The sequence below is a fragment of the Schistosoma haematobium genome, chromosome 1, assembly GCF_000699445.3.
Source record: "Schistosoma haematobium chromosome 1, whole genome shotgun sequence".
Classification (NCBI taxonomy): domain Eukaryota; kingdom Metazoa; phylum Platyhelminthes; class Trematoda; order Strigeidida; family Schistosomatidae; genus Schistosoma; species Schistosoma haematobium.
The window spans coordinates 79,563,176-79,585,886 of NC_067196.1; the positions used below are offsets into that span (position 1 = coordinate 79,563,176).

General features: G+C 37.4%; 1 protein-coding gene across 1 annotated transcript; it reads left to right on the plus strand.

The window, feature by feature from the left end:
* The first annotated feature begins 1,283 nt into the window (after positions 1–1,283).
* Positions 1,284–22,711, plus strand: RFX7 (Regulatory factor X, 7). Its single transcript, XM_051209786.1, has 12 exons — positions 1,284–1,537; positions 1,577–1,915; positions 6,158–6,274; positions 12,601–13,097; positions 14,248–14,346; positions 15,073–15,425; positions 15,604–15,887; positions 16,117–16,405; positions 17,111–17,554; positions 18,155–18,812; positions 19,664–19,737; positions 21,271–22,711. Exons 1-12 carry the CDS (start codon positions 1,455–1,457, stop codon positions 21,322–21,324), a joined length of 3,291 nt encoding a protein of 1,096 aa, XP_051075250.1. The 5' UTR covers positions 1,284–1,454; the 3' UTR covers positions 21,325–22,711.

A 22,711-nucleotide genomic window follows, 5' to 3' on the forward strand; every position in this document is an offset into this window, starting at 1 on the left:
TGACTTCAACGTAGATAATATAAATTACAGTTGCGGAATAGATCTGTTGCTTTAGTAGCATAGATAAGTGAACTTATATCGAACTAGACTATAATTCTACAGTGCCTTTGGAGGATATCTGCAAAATAACTTTCGGCCTTTACTTTCTCATCACCAAAAAATGTTCAGACTTTTTGGTTCCTCAAATATCATAACTAGGGTTATGACTAATAATATTAGATCTATCCATTATTGTTTGGTAAGAATCAAATTCTTTGTATGCAGTGCCCGGTAAGATGTTATGGCTTTTTTATACCACAAAAGAACATCTGCATAGATGTGTGTGAAATAAGCAAATAAATTAGACTGACCAGAACACGAACGCACGAAGCTAAGCCACATACAGAATGGACCAGAATTTTTAAATGAACAGCACTTATCATGGCCTGAAAGCATCACCGAAATGGCCCATATACCATATTCTTGAACTTTTCTGTCTGGTAGGTATCATAACTATAGCCTTAAAATTCAACCTTTTGATTCCCTGGTTAATCAAACATGTCGGCTTTTGAGATATGGCTTGTTTTTTCTTCTTGCAAAGCCTTCCATTTTTCTCAAATCTTTCTCAGTTGTGAAGATGTCTATCAAGCAAATCTTACAAATATCGTTTTAGTTAAGGTCACCAAACGTAGGTGATCTATACCGCATGATTAAGCACCTTTCGAGTGAGACAGGAATAGTATGACCAGTCAACTCATAGTTAGTGCTTAACGTTGATTAACCTTTCGTCATATCCAGGTACTATAGTTGCATTGATGACCATGCAACACAAACGACATTATCACGAAAATATATTGATGAGTGGGTATAAGGAACGGATTGCGACCAATGTTGCATGGCCCATTCCATGGCGTGCAATCTATTATCACGCACTGATCACCCTTTACCTTGACGAGGATCAGAAAACCGTTTGCTATTCATTGACTCGATTGACGGATGATATGGATAGGGTCCAATGTCATTTCACTGGTCCTGAAGGCCTGAAAGGATGTAATAAGACCATTTTAACCTTTAATCATAAACGTGATCTACAAAGCAGGAGATTAGATGACTGAGATGGAGTTTATTTGAGCAACGACACCAGTGACAGTATGGTCGATCAAAACTTAGTATATGTCGATTTGGATAACTTTTTTGATGTTTTATAACGTCAAACAAGCATTTTACAACAGTGACTGTGCGTGAAACAAACACATCATTTTGCACAATTAGCATTGAACCCTGAGCGAATAATTATTTGTGGTGTTTGTTTAGTCGCATGTTATTGCCTTTCACCTTTACTGAGGCTCTTTGTTCAATTTCGCCTATTGTGGAGGCGTATTATGCATTTTAATTACCTTATCACCGTCTTTGAGGATCTACAAAACAATTTAACAGGAGCCTAAATCAGGAAAATATCTCACTGAATCACTTTCATGCTGAAATCTGAAGATCAAGATGAGGATTGCGCCAAGAATGGCTATGATTTTTTGAAATCAAGCTTATCTGGCATTATAACGTAAGTTGCTATTCTTTTGTTATATTATTATCTTCCTAGTCAGGACACACGCACTAGGATCGACACACTGATTCAGGAAGTTGCCTCCTTGAAAGATGTTGAAAAGCTTCTTTTTTGCCTACTTCTCCCAGTGGATAATACTCACGGTTCTCATTGTATCAGCAATACTTCTTTTGGCTTTGCGGGTGATGAACTGGAAGTTTCCTCTGGTTACGACGTCAATTCTCTGGGTATTGGCCTTTTCTCACCGGGTGGACAGTCTTCGCTTCACTTATCCAATCAAGTAGAGCAAAGTCAAGCCTACACGTGGATTATGTCTCATCTAGAAGAAGATCCATCAACTTGTTTAAGAAAAGATGAAGTATACGATGACTACAGGTACCTTCAGCGTTTAGCTTATAGCCTTGTAATGTCCATAGGATCCGTGTTCTTCAGATGTTAGATAGCGGTTGAATTCTAGGTATATAATTTCCGACTCTATTATGATAAAATATCGACATTTCTTTTTAAGTAACGTGGTACCAAGTGTTTTATTCGGATTGTTTATTTTAGTTATCTCGCCAGCACTTTTCGATTCGCAAAATGTTTCATTCATGGTTTAGAAAAGTTATGGAATGTACCATCATTTTCGTAACTGTTATGCCCAAATTTAGTTGGTGATAGATACCAGTTTTTCATAGCACTTATCATACGTTCTAAAAGGACTTGGTCATTCAAAACCACCGAGATGTATTAGGTTTAATGACCGAAATATAGAATATTGACCGATAACTAAAGTCTCTGATTACTCGTAGTCTATTATCCCGTGTAAATTTTAAGCTATGTACCGTAAATTCGTGACATTCCTGTAGATGTTGAACATTTTCCGTATTTCTCACGACAATCCTTAGATTGTGTTTATAAGCATCAAGTCGTCTGTGTGAATACCGGGGGTAATTAGTAGGAAAAAACCCATTTCCGGTAGTTTAATGTCTTTTGCACGTCATATTACTGAACTCCATCACATTCTTGAAGACATACTAAAAATGTACAAATATAACCTCAAATTAAGATAGGACCACAAAATCAAAATATTCACTTCCAATATGATATCCATTAGAAACTTTCTGATAAACTGGGGCACTACCTGCAATATAGGTATAATAAATATTTCTCCCTACTTTGTCTCGTTCATGCTAGTAAAGATGAGATCTTGTGATAGTCATGACATCTAGTTGGGTAACGTTCCAAAGTAGTTCGGAGCACAACTAGTTAAGGGAGCAAAGAGGTTCGTCCTTATGCACACATCAAGTTATGTAAAACCAGACATCTCCAACGTTTATGCGATAAGTACTTAGTTGATTGTATACACACATTAAATTCTACACTCATGAATATCTGAATTCACGTAATCTCAGTCGATTAATAAATCATTATCCTCTATGAGTCTCTTCTATACAGAAAGCTGGAATTCGGGATTACAGTCTTCTACCGAACAAGTCTACTAAGGAAGTTGCAGTGATACTGCATCAAACTTAATACACGCTTTCGAAAATGTAAATGATTTTATACTATAGGTGCATTGGTTGCTTTTGTTGAACATAGTTCATCGGTTTGTTGATGCTCAGACTGACGCATTTGCTATAACAATATGAACTACTGGAGTGTTGTACTCTGTCTTGGTTGTCTTCCAAGTGTCCTTTTAGGAGTGGATTCTGTAAATACGGCTCATTAATAAGTTATTTCTAGACCCAGACGGGCATTTTTATTTCCTTTACTATAGCATATTAAACTGTAGGTAACTGATAAAAAAAAGAAAACTGTGCTTTAGTGAAGCCAAAACTTGCTGAAAAAACTAATAATCACAAAGTCATATTTTAGGCAGTAAATTTCTAAAATTCCATGTCTTGAGGAACAGTTCGCGAACCGAATTCATTTGTCCCATTGTGCTAGCGATCTTGTCTACAACATCATTTGATGAATCAACGACATCTAGTAAAGCAGTTCGAATGTAACATCCAGATGTGACACATCAGGCAGCCCTTAAATGCCTTGCTACGGCTGGGAGTGGGGAGAGTCGTCTGTCGAAATTCCCTCACATGTCCACGCGTATATAGCCTCTGCCTTCTCGTGGCGGGGGTGGTTTACGAAATTGAGAGGACGAAAAGCAGATGTCTGGCGCTTTAACTAGGTTGGTGGACATGGAGGTCCACCTAGGGGAGTTGGAGAACCCTGATTCCAAACCAATGGTGCACATGGGCTCCAGTACCCTGAGGGGACAAATGACGTACAAACCAATCGTTGGTCACCGGCTACCATGGGACTGCATCTTCTTATGATGCTCCACTCCCTTGTGGATCAGTCCTTTAGGTCGAAGGCTCCGAGTGTGGCCTCCTATGAAAACCACATGCTTTGGTTTGAGCACCCGGGCAGTATCCCAGCCCTCACACAAATTGAATGGTTTATTTGGCGCATATCTATTTGATGCCTCTTTGTACCAGTGCTTGTGTTTAGATAAATAAATAAGATTAACCTCGTACCAGGAGATTCACTTACTGTCGTAGAATACCCAGACAATACAATTCTGTTTGGTGATGCTCAATAAATTCTGAGTCCCTTGATCGCTTTGCGCAATTATGCAGCCATGCTTGTGATGTTTCTCTCCTAAATGCAAAACACTGCTTCGGGGATGGCTTGCACCAACTCCTAAACTAATGTTAGTGAATAAAACGTATCGACCATTTCATTTATCTTAGAAGTCTCACTAACCCTGGTGGATTGGTGTCTGATGAAATCTCGGAAGAGATTCGGAAAGCTCAGTTGGCTGACACCAACTTGCGTCGCGTGTGGAGTAGGCGAAATGTCTGTCTACCAAACAACGATGGAGTGTACTGCCTAGTAGTAGCTCGCCCTGTTCTACTTTCTAGATGTGAAACATGATTATTAAAAATAGAGGATATTTTGTAGGTTACTAGTATTTGGTCACAAGTGTCTTCAAGCCACTAAGTGCGGAATGTTTAAATTAAACTCAAGGTACTGAGCAAGAGTAGCCGATTAGTTGTTAAGATTGTGGATATTTGTCATCTGAGATGGTTTAGACGTGTATTACGCATGTCAGCCTACTTTCACACGCTATATTGGCTCATGTAAAAGTAAAATAGATAGCTGGGGACGGTCAAACTAAAATATGGCATCAGTCTATGAATTTGTCGTACTGCAGACGGCTCATGTGTCTATACTCGAAGATAAGACCATTCATTTATCATCAATAAAGAATCTTGAGCGGACACGTTTTCATGCAATGTCCCATATTGTAATATACGTGACTTTAATTCTGAAATCCGTCATTAAAATCGAGATCGGTGTTCTTTCATCTGCCACACAGTCACCAGGATTCAACCTGACCGTCGTTTATGGCGTAGGCGAGATATCCGTCTACCAACCAAAGGACGTGTTTACTGCGCAGCAGTTCGTTCCGTCCTACTTTATGGCAGTGAAACGTAGCTGGTAAGAGTAGAGGATATTTGCAGGTTACTAGCATTCGATCATAGGTATCTTCGAAGCATTGCTCGTATATCCTGTGACCACCGAGTAAGTAATGTAGTTGTTAAGAAACGGGTACTAGGTAAGGATGGTAAATCAATTGATGAAGTAGTGAAACCTCATCAGTTGAGATGGCTGGGACATGTGTTACGTATGGTCAACAACCGACTGCCTCGACGAGCAATGTTTCATGATGTAGGAATAGGTTAGAAGAAAGCTAGGGGCAGTCAGACCAAAACATGGCACAAATCCATGAAGTCACTGACAAGTGGATTGAGCCATGTTGGTAGGTGTAGACAACCTGGTTGGCATCCACGAGACGGTAGCAACCGATGATTAGAGACCTTGAATGACATGGCTCAAAATCGTTTGCAATGGTGCAGGTGCATCCACTCTTTGTGTTCTCCCAAATTTTAATCTTCTGAATTCTTCATGTCCCTTTCTTCCTCTTTCCAAATTTATTTCACTGCTCCTTGAATAACATCTTCAGCGCTAATATTTCCGATTATCGCTTATACTTTTACTACCTCTACCACTATGGGATTTGAATCGACAATTGTATCTGTGTGCTAATGTGGTATGGCAACTCGGACTGATATACGTACATACGAAGTTCTACGTTGTTACTGACTGACCAGGATTCCAACAACCGAGATACAAAAATTCTGAATTACAATTTGCTTACCTAGAACTCCATTTCGATACAGAAATGTCAATTGAAGTTCATTGAGCCAGAAATAAACATCATATAGTTTGTCTGCTGTGAGGTTACTCGGAATCATCTTTATCATGACGTTAATCATTTATTGTAACAAATAATTTCGGAAATCCACGTACTTATCTATTTACTCAGTTATCGCTTTTTACGTAATAACATGGGAAACAGTAAGATGCGCCCAGGATAATGAAGTTAGTCAGTCCAAATCTCTCGTACATTTTGTCGCATACTAATTCATATTTCCAATTTTTCTGCCTAGGTCGGTTACCGGTTTTCACAACGTTTTATAGTGACTTTTCATCGTCGCATTATTTGGAGAAATTAGATTGTCTGTGAATACGTATACGAGCGCAAATTTTGTCTTTATGTTTTCTCTTTAGAGCATATTGTGAGAAGCACCACATGAAAACTCTAAATACGGCAGATTTTGGAAAGGTCATGAAACGTGCATTTCCAAATGTAAAACCACGACGTTTGGGTCAACGAGGACAGTCTCGGTAAGTCCGTTTTTTCACTATCCTCGTCGGTTACTCTTTAAAAAACGTAATCGTATAAAAACAGCATGCCAGTCGTACAAAGTTAGTTTATGAAACACTGCTTTTCATTTTTTAATATGTAGTCTTCAGTTTCTCATTTGATTTTCATAAACGTCTAGACCATTTCATATGTTACCTATAATTCTTCAATATCAGTGAGTTATTACTTATAAAATCTCAATCTCATTAAACAATCCTAGTTCTGATGAATTTCAAATATATTCCCTAGTACTTATTTATTATTTGGAACACAAACATTGGTACGAGCGGGCACCAAATACATATGCGTCACACAATAACAATGAGAGTGTGAAGAGATAAAGAATGTAAGGCACGTATAAGTAAAAGTGGAACAACAAAGAACAGAAATTAGTGTATGAAAGTGAAATAATAGTAATGGGAGAGACAGTTCAATTAGCAGAGAGAATTCTTCCAGTTAAAGAAGCTACCTCCTTTTTTATGATGCGAAATAGTTACAGCAGGATCACCACTGGCTTCTGTTTTGAGCCATATCTGATAACATCTCTAACCACTGTTGTACCATCTCTAGGACCCCAACCAAGGAGTCGTGAAGGTCCAACAAAAGTCAGTCCTGTACAGCTTTCTTTCATACCATTACATCATTTTATACACTGACCACCTCTCCGCTTTATCCAACTAGTTCCAGCGTCCGCAAACAATGCACGATGTGGAATTCTCTTTAACGACATTCGTAGAATATGTTCAAGCCACCGAAGTCGATGTTTCAAGATAGGGACGCAAATTGAATTGTCGTCTCTGTGCTCGAACACACGATGCCGAACCTCTGCATTACTAACATGATGTTGCCAATGAATGTCAACAATCCTTCGGAGACAACGTTGATCAAACACAGAGAGTCGCCTAACATCCACAACTGGTAGAGGCCAAGCTTCACAAGCATAGAGCAAAACTGCTCTCATCGACGCGTTGTAGATCCGAAGTTTTACAGCCAAACTAACATTCCTAAGGCGCCAAAAATGGTCCAGATTGGCATAAGCCGTTCTGACCATCTCATCACCCATGCCACCACCAGCACTTATGCAGCTACCCAGATACACGAACTTATCGACTGCTTCTATCTGTTCACTACCCATGGTGAGCGCAGGATCATGATTCTGCCATTCTAGTGAAAGTACTTTGCACTTGTAAGGTGCAAACCACGTACCAAAATTATGGACTCATTCCACGATGTTGGGACACTCTCTAACTCCTAAACCTTTGTAAGCAACTCAATCAGTTCCATAACCAGGTCTCCACCATCTTCAAAAAGGGCCGGAAGTCATCTGAGCCCGGTGATTTTTAGAGCTTCAGGAGTTGGAGTTCCTTGCGAACTCCTGCCTCATTTGGTTGATCAGTCGTCACAGGCCATGGAGGGCAGGGCAGTGTGATCGATGTTGCCGGGGCAGCAAACCAGTTGAACTGCTCCTCGAAAAAAGAGGAGCAGTTGTTGCTACCTCGACGTGGTAGTCGGGCTTGCCTATCGTAATGAATCAGTTGAGCTATACTGGCTGGAACAGTCTTTTCTCAAGCTCCTACCATGCCAGACAGGTCGGGTGAAGAACGGTAAGACTGAAGGCAGCAAACCCAAGGTCCGAGAGTGAAGTCGTACTGACGACTGTACCGAGGTATGGCGGCAGTAAGGTGTTTCCTTCAGACAACCAGCATAACAGCAATGCTACCTTCCCACATGGAGGGCTGGGGTTAGAAAAGGTCGATCCTAAAAATGCACACCTCGCCTTATCCCACGGATATTCGTCTCCGGTAGTAAGGTCTCAACAAGTACGGAGCTAACACGAAAATCACTCATGTGTGACCGGCTTCAAACAGTTGTTACTTGGGCACTGCGGTCACGCTCTCAGGTCACTAAGACCATCTCTAACTCAATTTCCTCCTCAGGTACCTCCAGAAGAATCCTTCCACGGTGTGGACAACCTGGAATTGATAACCGCCCTCAATTCTAACAGTACTCAAGACCACTGTATTCATAATCAACCTCCTTCAATTCCTAATTCCTCGAAAAACTGCCTATCGTTTAAGACGTCGATAGATGTTAGCGATTGGCATCCCATCGTCTTCGCAGATTGTTTCGCTCACACCAGACTTCTTACTGCCAGTGGCTCGGATGAGTTGAAAGCGCTTCCGGCAGTTACCAGATGCAACTTCTGCTTCCAACTCATTGGCACGCTCCGATCACCAGGCTTCTCGGTACTTGCACAAGCTTTAATCAATTCCATTATGTAACAGTCTCCATTTATGGCCATACTCGCGGTCACCGAGAGTAGACCAACGGGCTTCAATAAGTTGTAGGGAGCCAGAATAAACCGGTGCTTATAAGTGGGATGTTTTGCGAAGCCACAAGTGACTTTACTCGTCATCTTCACAGCGTCGTGCAATCTCAGTTGCTCATCTGTACTTTTCGGTGGAATGTTAGGTATCCTTGAAGCTAGCTTGGTTTGATAGTTAGTTGCAACAGGAGCTGAAACCAATTTACTGACATCGATCCGTTAAGGACGATGTATTTGTTGGCCGCGGAAAAGTAAGGTAAGATTAACGCAAACAAGGGCTTGATCAAAGTCGAGATAGGTACTCCAAAAGGAGCGGCAGTCTTGTAAACTACCACACCAGCGGTAGCTTGTCGTCATGTGGTCAATCTGAGTCCAGGCTTGGGATGCAGAGGGAGGAAGCCAGTTAGTACATCGGTGATTACTGTGGCGGTAGTTAGTGCTAGCCAGAAACAGGTTGTAGTCTGCGCACAGTTGCATTAGACGGTCCCCGTTATCTGACCTGCGATCAATAAGTCCTCATCAGTCATCTAAGCGACTCTTGTTTGCCTCGACGCCCGACCTAAGCATTGAAGTCTCCAGTTAGTACTGCAATATCTGTCGAATACTTGTGGTAAAACTCATCCTTGATGGCATCTGGGTTGTAATCTATCGGAGCATAATCGAAGGTGACGAAGAAACGTCGGTTCTCACACCGATTTCTTTATACTTTCTAGAACTTTCTAATCTAACAGCACATAACCAACTGTTGTTGGGGATCCAATCGGTTAGTACTGCTCAGCTCTAGTGCTTAGTGCGACTGCAAAACCAGACGAAAATGCCACACGATCCCCAGACAAACTTACGCTTTAAAAGCCTTTCGAAGGGACATATGTAGAGCGAATTTGGGTTACTTCACTATAGTCTTGAATACGGGTCTCTGATAGAAAACAGACGTCAGTATTAAGACTTTCTAAAGACATAGCCGACTCTATCTGTTGTCCGATCTGCATTAGTTATACGAACGCTGAAGGAGGCCAGTTTGAGTGGTATACGTTGTTTCAGAAAGACTCAGTATTCGTAGTCGATGGCAGCACTCGACTTCTAACCAGTGACTCGAGATCATTTAGATAGAACAAGGTTTCCACCATGGACGAGCTGCTGTGTAAGTTGAAAAATGAAAAACGCATAATGAGAATAAAGGAGAATACTTAAGTGTAGTATAAAAGAAATAAAAGACGAATGTTATCAAATGATTATGAGTGGGATTTGCTTGGATGCAAGTTGAAGCAAGAATGATTTTTCCAGTAGCAATTATCATATGGTTTGTATGAGGGCTGTAATGCTTCCGGGGCGCCCAAATCGAAGTGGCCTTTCTGCAAATGAATACGACGGTAGTTCACTGATCCAAATCTCCTCATTTCCGAACAATGATGAATAGAGGAATGTTAAAAAATGTCTTTACTCTATACAATTCTAACTCATTGTTGATTTTCATGAAACTATCCTTGTTTTAACTGCATATAATTTTCAGAATTTGAAGGCTGCAAATTATTTTCAAATTACTTACGTCAAATCACTTATATTGCAGGATCGATACAGGCTGACGTTTTGATTTTCCCTCTCCTCGAGGCTGAGGAGTCCCATACCGGGACGAAACGGCCGTCCAGTGCTTCCATGTTTTCAGTGGTGGTCTAAAATTCATCGATTCGTAACCTCAGTCAAAATTTAAATTTGCTCGTTTATCATAAGTGACTAACCATTTTGTTTAATAATAATTGGTAAGGCTCTCTCTACTTTGATTCCAGCCTAATATGAAAGACGATCAAACGAGTTACCACCCTCAGACATCCTAGTTTGTAAATGTTCAGCCTCATCGAAAAATCCATATTCTGTATCTTAAATCTAACCGGTAGGCTAACATGCGTAATACACGTCTAAACCATCTCAGATGACAAATATCCACAATCTTAACAACTAATCGGTTACTCTTGCTCAGTACCTTGAGTTTAATTTAAACATTCCGCACTTAGTGGCTTGAAGACACTTGTGACCAAATACTAGTAACCTACAAAATATCCTCTATTTTTAATAATCATGTTTCACATCTAGAAAGTAGAACAGGGCGAGCTACTACTAGGCAGTACACTCCATCGTTGTTTGGTAGACAGACATTTCGCCTACTCCACACGCGACGCAAGTTGGTGTCAGCCAACTGAGCTTTCCGAATCTCTTCCGAGATTTCATCAGACACCAATCCACCAGAGTTAGTGAGACTTCTAAGTTAAATGAAGTAATTATTATAAATAGTCAGCTTTATAAATGACTAATATCCTCATCATATTTAATTAATCTGTCCTAGTCAAGACAGACAGGTTAAGTATGTACACCCGTTTTGCAAACCAATGTCATTGTCCTAGGCTATCAGTAGCTAAAGGAAGTTCATGGAATATTTAAATCAGTGTAACGCTACTACAGTTGTTTTTTTAATGTATAGCGCAGGAAAATTTTACCAGGTAACTTTTATCCACTTCATGTATACAGTCAGGAGAGCAGTGCTTTTTTCATCTGAGATCTCGTCTGAAATTCGGACTGTGGTTCACTGAGTTCTCATTTGGGCTTACTCACTTCTGCATGTTATCAAATATATCGAGTCGTTATAACAGTCGTAAATATGAAAATTTTCAGTTTTTGACACATTTGTTTTTATATTGATAGAGATGTGTTATTTCTCAGCTGTTGTATATTTAAATCACTCATTTAGTTTCATTTAGTGGGTTATTTGCCTGAACTGACTATGGAAATTCTATTTATATAACTGTTGAACACTATCAGAAACTATTCATTGGCTACCATTGGCACTACTAAATCCAGTGCTACAACGTTTGGTAAAAATCCCAAACTTCGTCAAGTTCTAATCTTCTGGAATAATTTCCTACCGATTTGATTTTTAATATAATTCTAATGAATAAAACTCTTACTACCAATAATCCCTCAAAATTCTTACATTTTCAAGCCGTATTGCTTTCAGCCTTTGTTTTCTGTACGTGTGAGTCAATAGCATTTTGTCTACCAGCCTGCGTGACCCTTGATTATTCCTATCCTTAGAATTTGTTGTCTTGTAGAGATTAACCGACTCGAAACCTTTAATCTATGTAACTTTCAGGCCTTAATATTTACAGGGTGGTTTAGTTTAGCTTTGTCTACAGAGTGAATAGTTTGATTCATTTAGTGATAGCTAGGTTAACAATTACAAATATATTTGAAGGGAATAAGCATTAACCCCCCTAACTGAACTGTGTTTCTATTGGTTCGTGTGAATTTCATCCATTTTTCTCTCACTCGTATAAAGTTGGGTCATTCTTATTTAGACTAAATCTCTCAAAGTATTAAGTGGTGTTTATTCCATTTTAGTTGTCTGGTTTTGCCTGTCGCTCATACAAACTGATTCAGGAAGTTTTACACAGTTTTCAGATGATGTTACCTGTCTGGGCGTAATTACTTCTACGATGTAAAGAAACTTATTATTTGTTCATATTTCAAGCTGAATGTAATTTGAATATTCTTCCCATACACACCAGTTAAATTGATTAAATGCTTGCATCTAAACGTACCCTGTAATATGTATGAGTTAAAAATTCATTTCAACCACTAATATTTCGTTTATTTCCAAATCACTTTATGTAAATCACTTTCATAATCTATATTAAGTATATTCGAATTTCTCTTTATACCTTCTAAATTAAACATTTAAATGTTAGAGCTATTACATCAAGTAAATATTTCTCAAAATAAATACTCGTTCCCTTTGCTCTATATGTTTAAATTTATCTGTATACCCTGCAAGCTCTATTCAAATCTTTGATTATTTGAAAACATTTCTCTTAAATGGTAAATAACGCTTTAGAAACCTTTGTACCGAATTGTCCTGATTGTAGTTTAAATCAAATAGTTGCATCATTTAGTTTACATATCTATTCAGCTTTTTAATGTTTGTTATTTTAGATACTGCTATGGTGGAATGCGTAAAAAGACAGAAATTCAACCACCCTACTTACCTGATCTCACCAATGAAGCTCTTGGTATTAATTCTCAAAATATATCTGGAAGGTCTGTCGGTTCACCTGGAAGTAGTTCTGGTGGAAGCTTCGAAGCTGGGTCTCAAAGGCATATGTCATCAAATAGTCCACTAATTCGTCTTTTAAAATCCAATGGATCTGATGCTGATATTAGCAGTTGGGCTGATGATCCATCTGTGCGAACTGTTTTAGGAATTCGTGGTTCCGTCGTCGCAGACGTGGCTCATATTCTACTGGAATATGGTCACCAAGTTTTTGGCATACAATTCAAGTCACTATTTCAGCTCGCCCAACATCTTGTTGCTAACCGTTATGTTAATTCTAGGTCCAAACATGCGTTTGCCTTGATCGCTCATGCTGCTAATCCTCCGAGCTCCTTTTCACCACCACCCTCTACAGCCCTTGCTGAAATGCTCCAAAAAGGTTCGTTGATCTATTTATTAACGCAAATTTTTTGAAATTCTTATCAAACAGAGGACCCATGAATTTATCATATATTTGTTGTAACATATTTACATCTACCAGAAAACCTACACAAAGTCCCTCTCATCCTTCAGTCGTATGAAATCTGTCTGACATATTCAATCCACTAAGGTACTGCATATGAAGTGGCATCATTTAGCTAGCAGTTCATGGCTTATGATGGCTGAAAATAGTAAACTCGGATGCTCGTTTCTACTATGTTCTGCCTGGCCATTCGTTATTCTATTTTTAACCTTTATAGCTTCGACTTAAGGCCCACATTCATGATATATCTCATCAATTATTTTGTAATCATGTAACTTAATTTTAAACATAGAGGTCACATTTATTCGTTTATTTTTCTCACGACATTGCGTTCACACCTGTCTGATTTACATAGATAATCATATAGCTGAGTGTATCTAGTCTTTTTTTTCGGTTTTGTAACATATCCGCTCGATTTAATAACCTGGTACGTCTAAATATTCTAATTTATATGCAAGAACCATTTTCTTTGCATAAGTAACTAGTTCACATGATGATGGTTTATCAACTGGTAATTGGCAATTCAGTTTGTGAAAGACGACGAATATATGGTTGTACGCAACTTTTAAAAATAAGTTTTCCTTCTCTTGCATTGTTAGGGTATCATAAATTCACTTGTCAGATAAACTAATTGTTATTCTCCCTCTAATGTCACTTGATTCACTATGGTGATTTTTCCTATTCAGTTCACCTGTTTCACCGGTCAATAGTTTTGTATTGAGCTGGATTTTTCAGTGTTTTGTTATGATAAGTCGTAAACTTTAGTTATAATACACCTGTTATTCAATGTTCACTACCATTAAATTTCAGCATCTAGCTCATCAGTGTATAGCATTATCTATTATCCTCCAAATTGCACATCTAGATAGTTTCATAAGTCTTTACACACTAAAAAGATTAGTGCCCCTATACCCGACTAATCAGTTCCTAATGAGATTTTTATGAAGTTCGGTCATTTATTCTTGTTCTTTAGAGATTTTACCAAGTTAAAATAATATTATTAAACAATTTTCAAAAGTCTGACTGTTTGCATCTTGTTAAATAGTTCATTTTTTTTATAATTCAGGCTCTGTTAAATCAGCATTCGGTAAAATACAAAACAAACGTCAGAATTCGTCTACAAGTGATTTATCATCCTGTAAATCGGAATGTACTAAAAATGAAAGTAGGTTTATCTAGTTTCAATATTTTAATTACCGAGATTTCAAATACGACTATCAAACCTAAATACGTTTTCTAAATGATTCAATTTGTAGGTCAATTGTTAGGTGGGTTGTATTTAATTCTTATTTTTTGCTACATGCTAAGTACTAATTTAATGTTTTAATTAAATGGTGGGTATTCTCATACATATGTGATGTTCTACTGTAGATATGGCCGACTAATATGATTTCATAATCTTTAATAATTTAAGAGATATCCTGAAAAGTAATTTTACATTTGATTTTTAAAATAGTTATACTTGTTTACCCATAACCTTTCTCATTGTCATAATTTTATATCGGTGATCAACAAAATGCGGTGTTTTAATCGTTCATTAAACACCTTGATTTTACGTTTGGTTATTATTCTTGTTTATATTGAAATGATCCTCTAGATTCTAGCATCCTAATCGATTGATCTTGTTGTGTCACAATCATTGAAAGAATGTTCATTTATTTACTGCTAATAATTCAAATTATTTTTGGCAATGATTATGTTAGTCTATATACCACAAGTTCTTTTTGGGAAACTCATTAAACTATTCAATCAATTACCTTTTTTGTTTTGGTTATAATTGTACTGCTTTACGAACTAATTATTATAAAGTAAAATTATCCACATTGCTTCTCTATAATTTGTTTACAATTTTGTGTCGACATGACAATTATTAGTCATTCTACATTTATAGGTTTTCATCCACCTTCAACAAACAATGTTGACTCTCCAGTCACCAATGTTTCTCGGTCAACTGTACCAGATAATAGACATTTAAATCTTCCAATTCCTAACCTGAATCATAATTTAAATAATCATGGATTACCATCCGTCCCATCTCTCATTGGTTCTGGCGATAACCCTGCTATGCAAATGCCTCATTGCAGTACTCCTCAACGTGGTAACTGTTACAAGCCCTATGAACTACAAACTTCTTTGCCACAAACTAGTGGGGTTGGTGCATATACAGCTGCTGTCCTGGCATCTCCGTCTGCATTACAGTCTTCCCATCAACAATTGTCTAATAACCCATTCAGTTTTACTCAGGTATTCTACCTTTATACGTTACATAGTTCATAAACATTCCTAAAGTTTCTTTCCTGCCTTAGTTTATTGATATATATTCTGTCTAGACGCATCATATATATATATATATATATATATATATATATATATATATATATATATATATATACATATTTGAATTACTAACCTCTCTTTTTAGAACTTCCGAAATAACTCGATCAATCATCCATATTCCCATAGTGGTACACCTGGGTTAACACATCCATCTACAGCAATGGCATTGGCTGCAGCAGCTGCTGTTGCAGCACATCAAAAACAACAGTCTGGTGTGTCAAAATTTCCTTCATGTGTTTTGGGGTCTAATTTCCCTTCAGCACTTGGTCCAATTCCCGGTCCCATATCGCCATCCGTTGACTCACGACATATTACTGCAAACACTAATACATCTACCCCTCCTATTGCCCACACCGAAAAACATACTAGGTATGATTATCATTCCACATATGTGTTTTAGAATTTTACAATTAATATCATATGAAGCTCCTTTTGCTCTTATATATATATATATATATATATATATATATATATATATATATATATATATATATATATATATATATATATATATATATATATATTAATTTGTGTATATCTTTGTGCTGATTATAGTAGTATTTTATACGTCTAGCTGTTATATTTGTTTCATTTAAAGCATTTTGGAACCATCCACACCAAAGTCTCAATGTGATTCCGCGTATACAAACTTGGGTGGTTATCATTCTCCGATAACAAATAGCTCAATGTATCCAGCCCATCAAATTACATCTCCATACCCCAGATCCCAGCAACCGCCTGCCCCACTCCCTCCTGGTGTAGGTGCACGCAGCCCATATGCCCAAGTGTCGCATCTATCTGCAGCGAGTACGGACTGTAGTCAAGTAGGGTTTAAGCGAACTGTCCTACCACATCCTGGAGAAGCCCCAGGTGCATATGAACCATCGGTATGTTTTACAATCTTAAATATATTCAGTTTGAGGCGATTACTTATCTTACTACTTTGACCCTTGTGTTCATATTAAACTTTACTTCCAAGTAGCATTGCAACCAGTTGATTTATATCTGGTGATTAGTACACGGGAATCGTACTAAAGTTAGAGGTAAAGATTACAGTGCTGCTCTAAATTTTGTGAATAAACAGAATTCCCAAAACAATTGATAATGTTAACTATACCTGTGTATCTGCTTTGAGCAGTTGCTTATCGTAATTTCTTGAAGTACTTCGAGAATAATATGCCTCTCCTGTTTGTTGAAACTTTGTTACTGTCCTTCCTTATCGACATGGTCCAATTGAATGTAGTTGTCATCATATGTATATAAATACCTACAGCTTTGACTTTTAGCTCTAAATTCTTTTGAAATATTTTCCATCGTAATTCATAACGCGTAATGTTGTCAAATATTAATCCTAATCATTCAGTTTATTTCGATTCTAATATTCCGGTTTCTACTGTATTAATCGCCCACAATACTCCTTGTACAGTTTATTTGTTTCTGCACTGAGGAAGTATGTTCTCCAGAGCATAAATGATTATGTATCACGTTCTTTAAATACCATTATTTAAAGTGAACTTTAGCTATCACTGTTTTCCGCTTCCTAGTACTATTATTTGAGTTTATTAAACTTTTGTTTCCCAATTTACTTGTAGCCACGATTTCACCTAGGCGGTCAAAGTCCCAATAAACGTGCTCGTTATTTATCTACAGCCTCTGGTTCGAGTTCTAATTCGTTATCAACAGATGGTCCACCACTCAGTGGTGGTAGTTTTCCAGAAGGTAATGAACGGTATTCTGAACAAGTAGCACCAGTCATTACTCATAACGCCTTAGCTGTTCCTTCACCTGCAAGCAGTGGAAGCAGTTCATCTAATCCCCCTCAAATTCCAACCAACCCTACAGGATATTCTGGATCATGTGGTACTTCCCGGCAGTACGGCGTAAACACTCTTGATCAGTCACCATCTATGCCTTCTCCTTATTATCCTGGTCGGTATGAAGGACTTGAGATGCATAGCCCTGCACCACCATCACATGGACTTCTAAGACCTCATCATGTACAAAACAATACCGGGTCGTCGAATTCGTCTTGGAATGTGAGTTTTTAAAAAAATAAAGATCGTTTGAAGGTCTTCATCTCAGTAATTTTCACTCAACGTCTGATGGTTATTAAAATTGAAAGTTTTACTTTATCCAGCTCATTATCAACACACTTTCGATAAAATGCAGGTACCAGGTATCCCCTCACATTTATCTCTTTTGTCTTCAACCAAATTGTTTTTACTCTGATGGAAGTAAAAATTACAAAATTGTGGAGAAAAGATACATCAATTAATAGTTAGCGTTAGAAGTGAAATTTATTCAAATAAAGTTCTTTGTAGAGTGTTGTTAGTTTAACAACTTTCTTACAAACTATTTTAACTTGAAATAGTTAAATATTTACTTTAACATAAAAAGTAAAACATACAGTAAATGATTTTATCTGATGTTCATCATAATTTATGTTACTTTTTCCTAATATTGGTAAGGAGTCTAAAAACGGAGATTACAATTTTAAGATTGCCATTTTATAAAACACTTAAAAAATGATCAGACTTTGAGAGAAGAATCATTAAATACCTACTACATTCTTTTTATTCCTTTTTCATACTATTTAAATAAATTTAAAATGTATAACCGATTATTTTATTCTTCAGATTCCCGGTCCATTATCATCTAAGACTAATCTGTTTGATCAGCAGCCATCTGATTATGTAATAAATTCTAGAAGTCAAAGTTATAACCCCAATCTTTCTGTTTCGACCTCTGAACGTACAAATGTTGCTACAGTGTTTCGTCCCCCAATTACCCCGTTTACTCTGGAGCTGGAAAGTGAAGATGATGGAGACAACTTGCCTAGGTTAGGCACTTCTCCAGGACCACAAATACCTCCTAGTTCACCCACAGAGTTCTTACCGTTTTACTCTGAAGCTGCTAATAAATCTGCTCAAGCTCAACTACGACAGAAACATTTTACTGAACTTACTCCAAGGATTCATAATACACCAGATAGTGACGATCGTGGAACAAATTCTGATAATAGTTCTCCGTGTATGACGCTTGTAAATCGAGAGCGATCGGATATTCGAAATAATTGTCATATTAAATCTAACGAATTTGTAACTACTACTCCAATGACCAACCCTGTTTCACATTCTGATGAAGTTTTGTCCCCATGTTCATCAGATTCAAACGATCGTACTTTAACCATTCTTGACAATTTAGGCGAAGTAAATACTCCGCCAATGCCAGATGGTTTGGCTGATGCACCATCTCCAAGCGAAGTAATAAAAACTAGTTCCATGGTGCGAAAACGTAAGTTATTGTGAATTTTTTAGTGATAATGATATTTCGTTTATTTTTTAAATGTTCCAATAAATAACATTCAAGTGTTTAATATGGTACCATACATAACATTTAGTTTACTCTTATTCATGGGTTTAGCTTATTCTCCTTATTTGTTCTTTCATGCTATTCCAAGTCGGTGAATTTCACACATGACGTTATTAGAAATAAAACAAATTTTACTGCATTTTTAGCGGTTTGTTATGTCAATTCAGTTTTCTTGTAACTTATCTTCACGTCGTACTGCTGTCGTCAGTAAGAGTAATACCCAAATTTAGGCTTCGGCGAGGAAAATAATGCAGATCATTGATCATACTTAATATTATAAGTCCTTAGTTTATTCTCGTTTCTTGCAATGGTGATCAGTGGTATTAAATAAGAACGCTTCATTGTTGCTTACATACTTGTTAACGTGTATGCATGATAATAGCTATCTATACTTGTGTACGCAAGTATTATATGTCTAGTTACTTATCCTCATGTAGTTAGGATGATTATCATGTCCAGAATTATCACTCTTGAGACAACATCGTGATAGTTTTAATAAGAGAACTTGACTTAAGTTTTGTTGTGTTATATACTCCGAAATTTCATGTCCAGTTTTTTTAAGGTGTTCAAATCTCAATAAGTTAGCTCGACATTCTTAGACTTAACAAATTCTTGATGTTGATTTTACTATTGTAAGCAACTGATAAAGCAGCCAGTCAAAGCTGTAATGTCCGTTCAACAGGAAATGTGAGTCCAAAGTTATGGTAAAAATGATTAATTTATGAATTATTTATGTTTATAATTACTGATTCAATCTCATCCGTACTGTGTAGGTGAAGAATTACAACATGAATTGAGCACTCCTGGTCCAGCTGATGGAAGTAGATCCCCTTCTTGTCCCAGTAACGTGAGTTCTCTTGGCTTTGTTTAACTACATCATTTTCTAATCTCCATATTTTACCTGTTCTGTGCTATAATACTACCCATATAATGCTCTGTGATTTCTTCTAAGATTTTTGAATAGTTTAGCGCTTCCTCTTTCCTGTTTTTTTGAGTTGTTTCGTATAAAAACTAAATGTACTTGCTTTTCTTGTTAACATGCTAAGAATAAATCACATTTTTCGTCTATATGCATCATTTAGGTCATAAATGTGAAATTTATTAAAAAAATCATTGTCTCCATCCCGCTTTCTTTTTATTTATTTCTCATCTTATTAGTTTTCACACTTCTGTTCGTATGAATCCGATTTTTGACAGTGTCAACCTACATCTCATTGATAGAATGTGTTGAGTTTATCTAACTCTGTGTACGGTTTGAAATATCCTTCCATACCCTTAGTGAGCATAATACTTCGAAATTCAATAGTGTGTTGTTAAGTTCCTACAATTTTGCAATAACTAAATAATTTCTTGAATTCTAGTGTCAGTCAGTTCGTGACCCTGTGTCTACGCTTTTTGATGATTAGCTATCATTAGCACAGCATACCTGCGATCTCGAGTGAACTGATTCTCGTGGGATCCATATTCAAGTCAGTTTCAGACATCACCACTGGCCGATGAGGACTGCAATTGACTCTTTCCACGGTTGAAATATTTACATTGACAACCGACTGGTATCCAGTGCCATCCTAGTTAAGACCTTTGTGCTAACAGTATTCCATCCATCAAGTTTCATCCTAATTTTATTTTCAAAAAACTTGATTGTGACGGTTAACGTACATAATCAACAGAGAACCTGACGCAGATTCGTCTCAGCTCGAGTTACCATACACGATGACGAGACAAGAATAACAAAACAGATCAAAATAATGTAGTAACAGTGATATAAAAGAAGACTGGATCTTTGAAATATGGTTTAAAAAGACAGAGTGGAAAAATATATGTGGGGAAATATGGCGACTCAAGTTTTACAAGGATATAAAGCATGAATGAACCTGTGCTATTGTGACTGATTCCTCGAAATCACCTCGTCTCCAACCACTGGTCACGATTATAATGTGGACCACAACTAAATAATCTGCATCTACCAAATCACTCAGACTTACAGTTAATGACTTCATGGAGTGATCCTGCATCTTAGTTCGGTCGTTCCTAGATTTCTTCTTACTTCCGCACTAGAAAGCGCCTCATATAGGTAGGTGTAGACATTCATACGTAACGAGTTCTGACCACGTCAGTCGTTTGTGATTTAACATATCACGACTTCAACATTGCTCATTCATTCCATGAAAGATAATCAATGTTCCAGGATCCTTCATAGAGTATGTTTTGCATCGGCAAAGTAAAAAAGGGCGAACTCCTGAAGTTTTTTGTGTGGTTGTATTGGTGCTTTCTAGGAAAAACGTTTGATAACTAAACAATAGATCAGACTTTTGTTTTCTCTTTGGCAGCTAAGCTCTATATTTGTATGAAACTCGCCAATATTTTCTATCTTTTTCAGTCAGCCTCAGTTCAGTGTTCAAGTTCAGCAGATGTGAGTATCACAGCGTTTTGAATTTTGTGTGTTCGTTTCACAAAGAATATATGGTCCCGCATTTACTTATTTTCAATTCCGTGTGTTATTGTTGAGAAAATATTCCATGGATGAACGCGCTTAGTTCATTTTTTAAAATTCAGCCATCGTTCATCTCGTGATAATTCTGGACACAAAACGACACAATCTCTAGATTCTTTTTTTGATTTAGCAAACGCTATTCTACCTCCAAAAGGTTTTAATAGGCATTACTTTATTTTTCAAACTTGAGAATTCGTACAGCTTTTCACATTTCACCTTATTTTTTTTAATACGATTTTGATATGTACATTTTTATATGACGGTTGTTTTTCTGTATCTGTTCGTGCTTGGTGCATTCCTCTTTTATAAACTATTTTTTCACTTGGTTTAATCAAAACAACCAAAGAGTCTTTTACACTGATATCCGATCAGTTATATAATTTAATCAGATTCTCAGCTTCCTCTGTTGCATACTTTGGATAGTTTTCCTACAATCCATTAGATAAATGACAGTGAAGTTGTGGTTATAAGTTTTCCCATTTTTACTGTTTATGCATATACCAAAGTTTTGTAGTTTCATATTTGACCAACTGAAAAGCCTGTAAAGTTTTTTCTCCATTTATTGGCTGAAATACCATTCATCTTTTTGAGTGTGAAATTAAATGCATTTTATTAAGTCACACTGGCTCATGTTCACGTTCTTTTAAATGGTAATTATAAATTAAAAGGCGAACTAAGTTTCAAATAAAAAGTTGGGTTATTAGTTCATTATGTATCTGTCGGGAACGGACAGTCAGCGGAGACCTTTTATTATGGCCGTTAGAGGTATGAGGGCGGTTATCACTTCCTAGCTGCCCACATTGTGGAAGGGTTTTTCTTGAGGTATTTGAAAAGGAAATTTGCTTAGAGGTGGTCTTTGCGGTCCGTTCTCCAACCGACCTGTCTAGCATGGTAAGACCTCAGGGAACGATTGTCCCAGTCATTATCGCTTGATTGGTTCATCACGATAGGCAAGCCCCACGATTACGTCGAGGCAGCAAAAACTGGCGGGATTTTGTAATATACCATTGTGGGCCGGTGTAATTTTACGTTAGTTTTCAGGGGAACTGAACACTATGCAGACTTTTACGTAACAACCGAAAGCCAGTGATTGGAAATTCTGTGCGACGGCTCAAAATCGGTCGCAATGGCGTGGGTGTGTACGCTCTACTATGAGACTAAAGTCGTTTTATATCTTTCTGTACTGTATCCTTATACACCCTCTCTTTTATATATTACTACCATTAAAGTAAGTACTATGAATTCGGTGCTCAGCTTAGTGTGCTAATGAGGTCATAATCTTATACCTTGTGTCCCGTGTGAATTTTTCGAACAGAAAACTGGGCAT

Bases quoted from the DNA above. Each gene is read 5' to 3' on its own strand.
- RFX7 (XM_051209786.1), top strand. From the start codon at position 1,455: ATGCTGAAATCTGAAGATCAAGATGAGGATTGCGCCAAGAATGGCTAT. The intron at 13,098-14,247 runs GTTCGTTGATCT...TTTATAATTCAG, and splicing joins TGCTGAAATGCTCCAAAAAG to GCTCTGTTAAATCAGCATTC. The intron at 15,888-16,116 runs GTATGATTATCA...TTTCATTTAAAG, and splicing joins CACACCGAAAAACATACTAG to CATTTTGGAACCATCCACAC.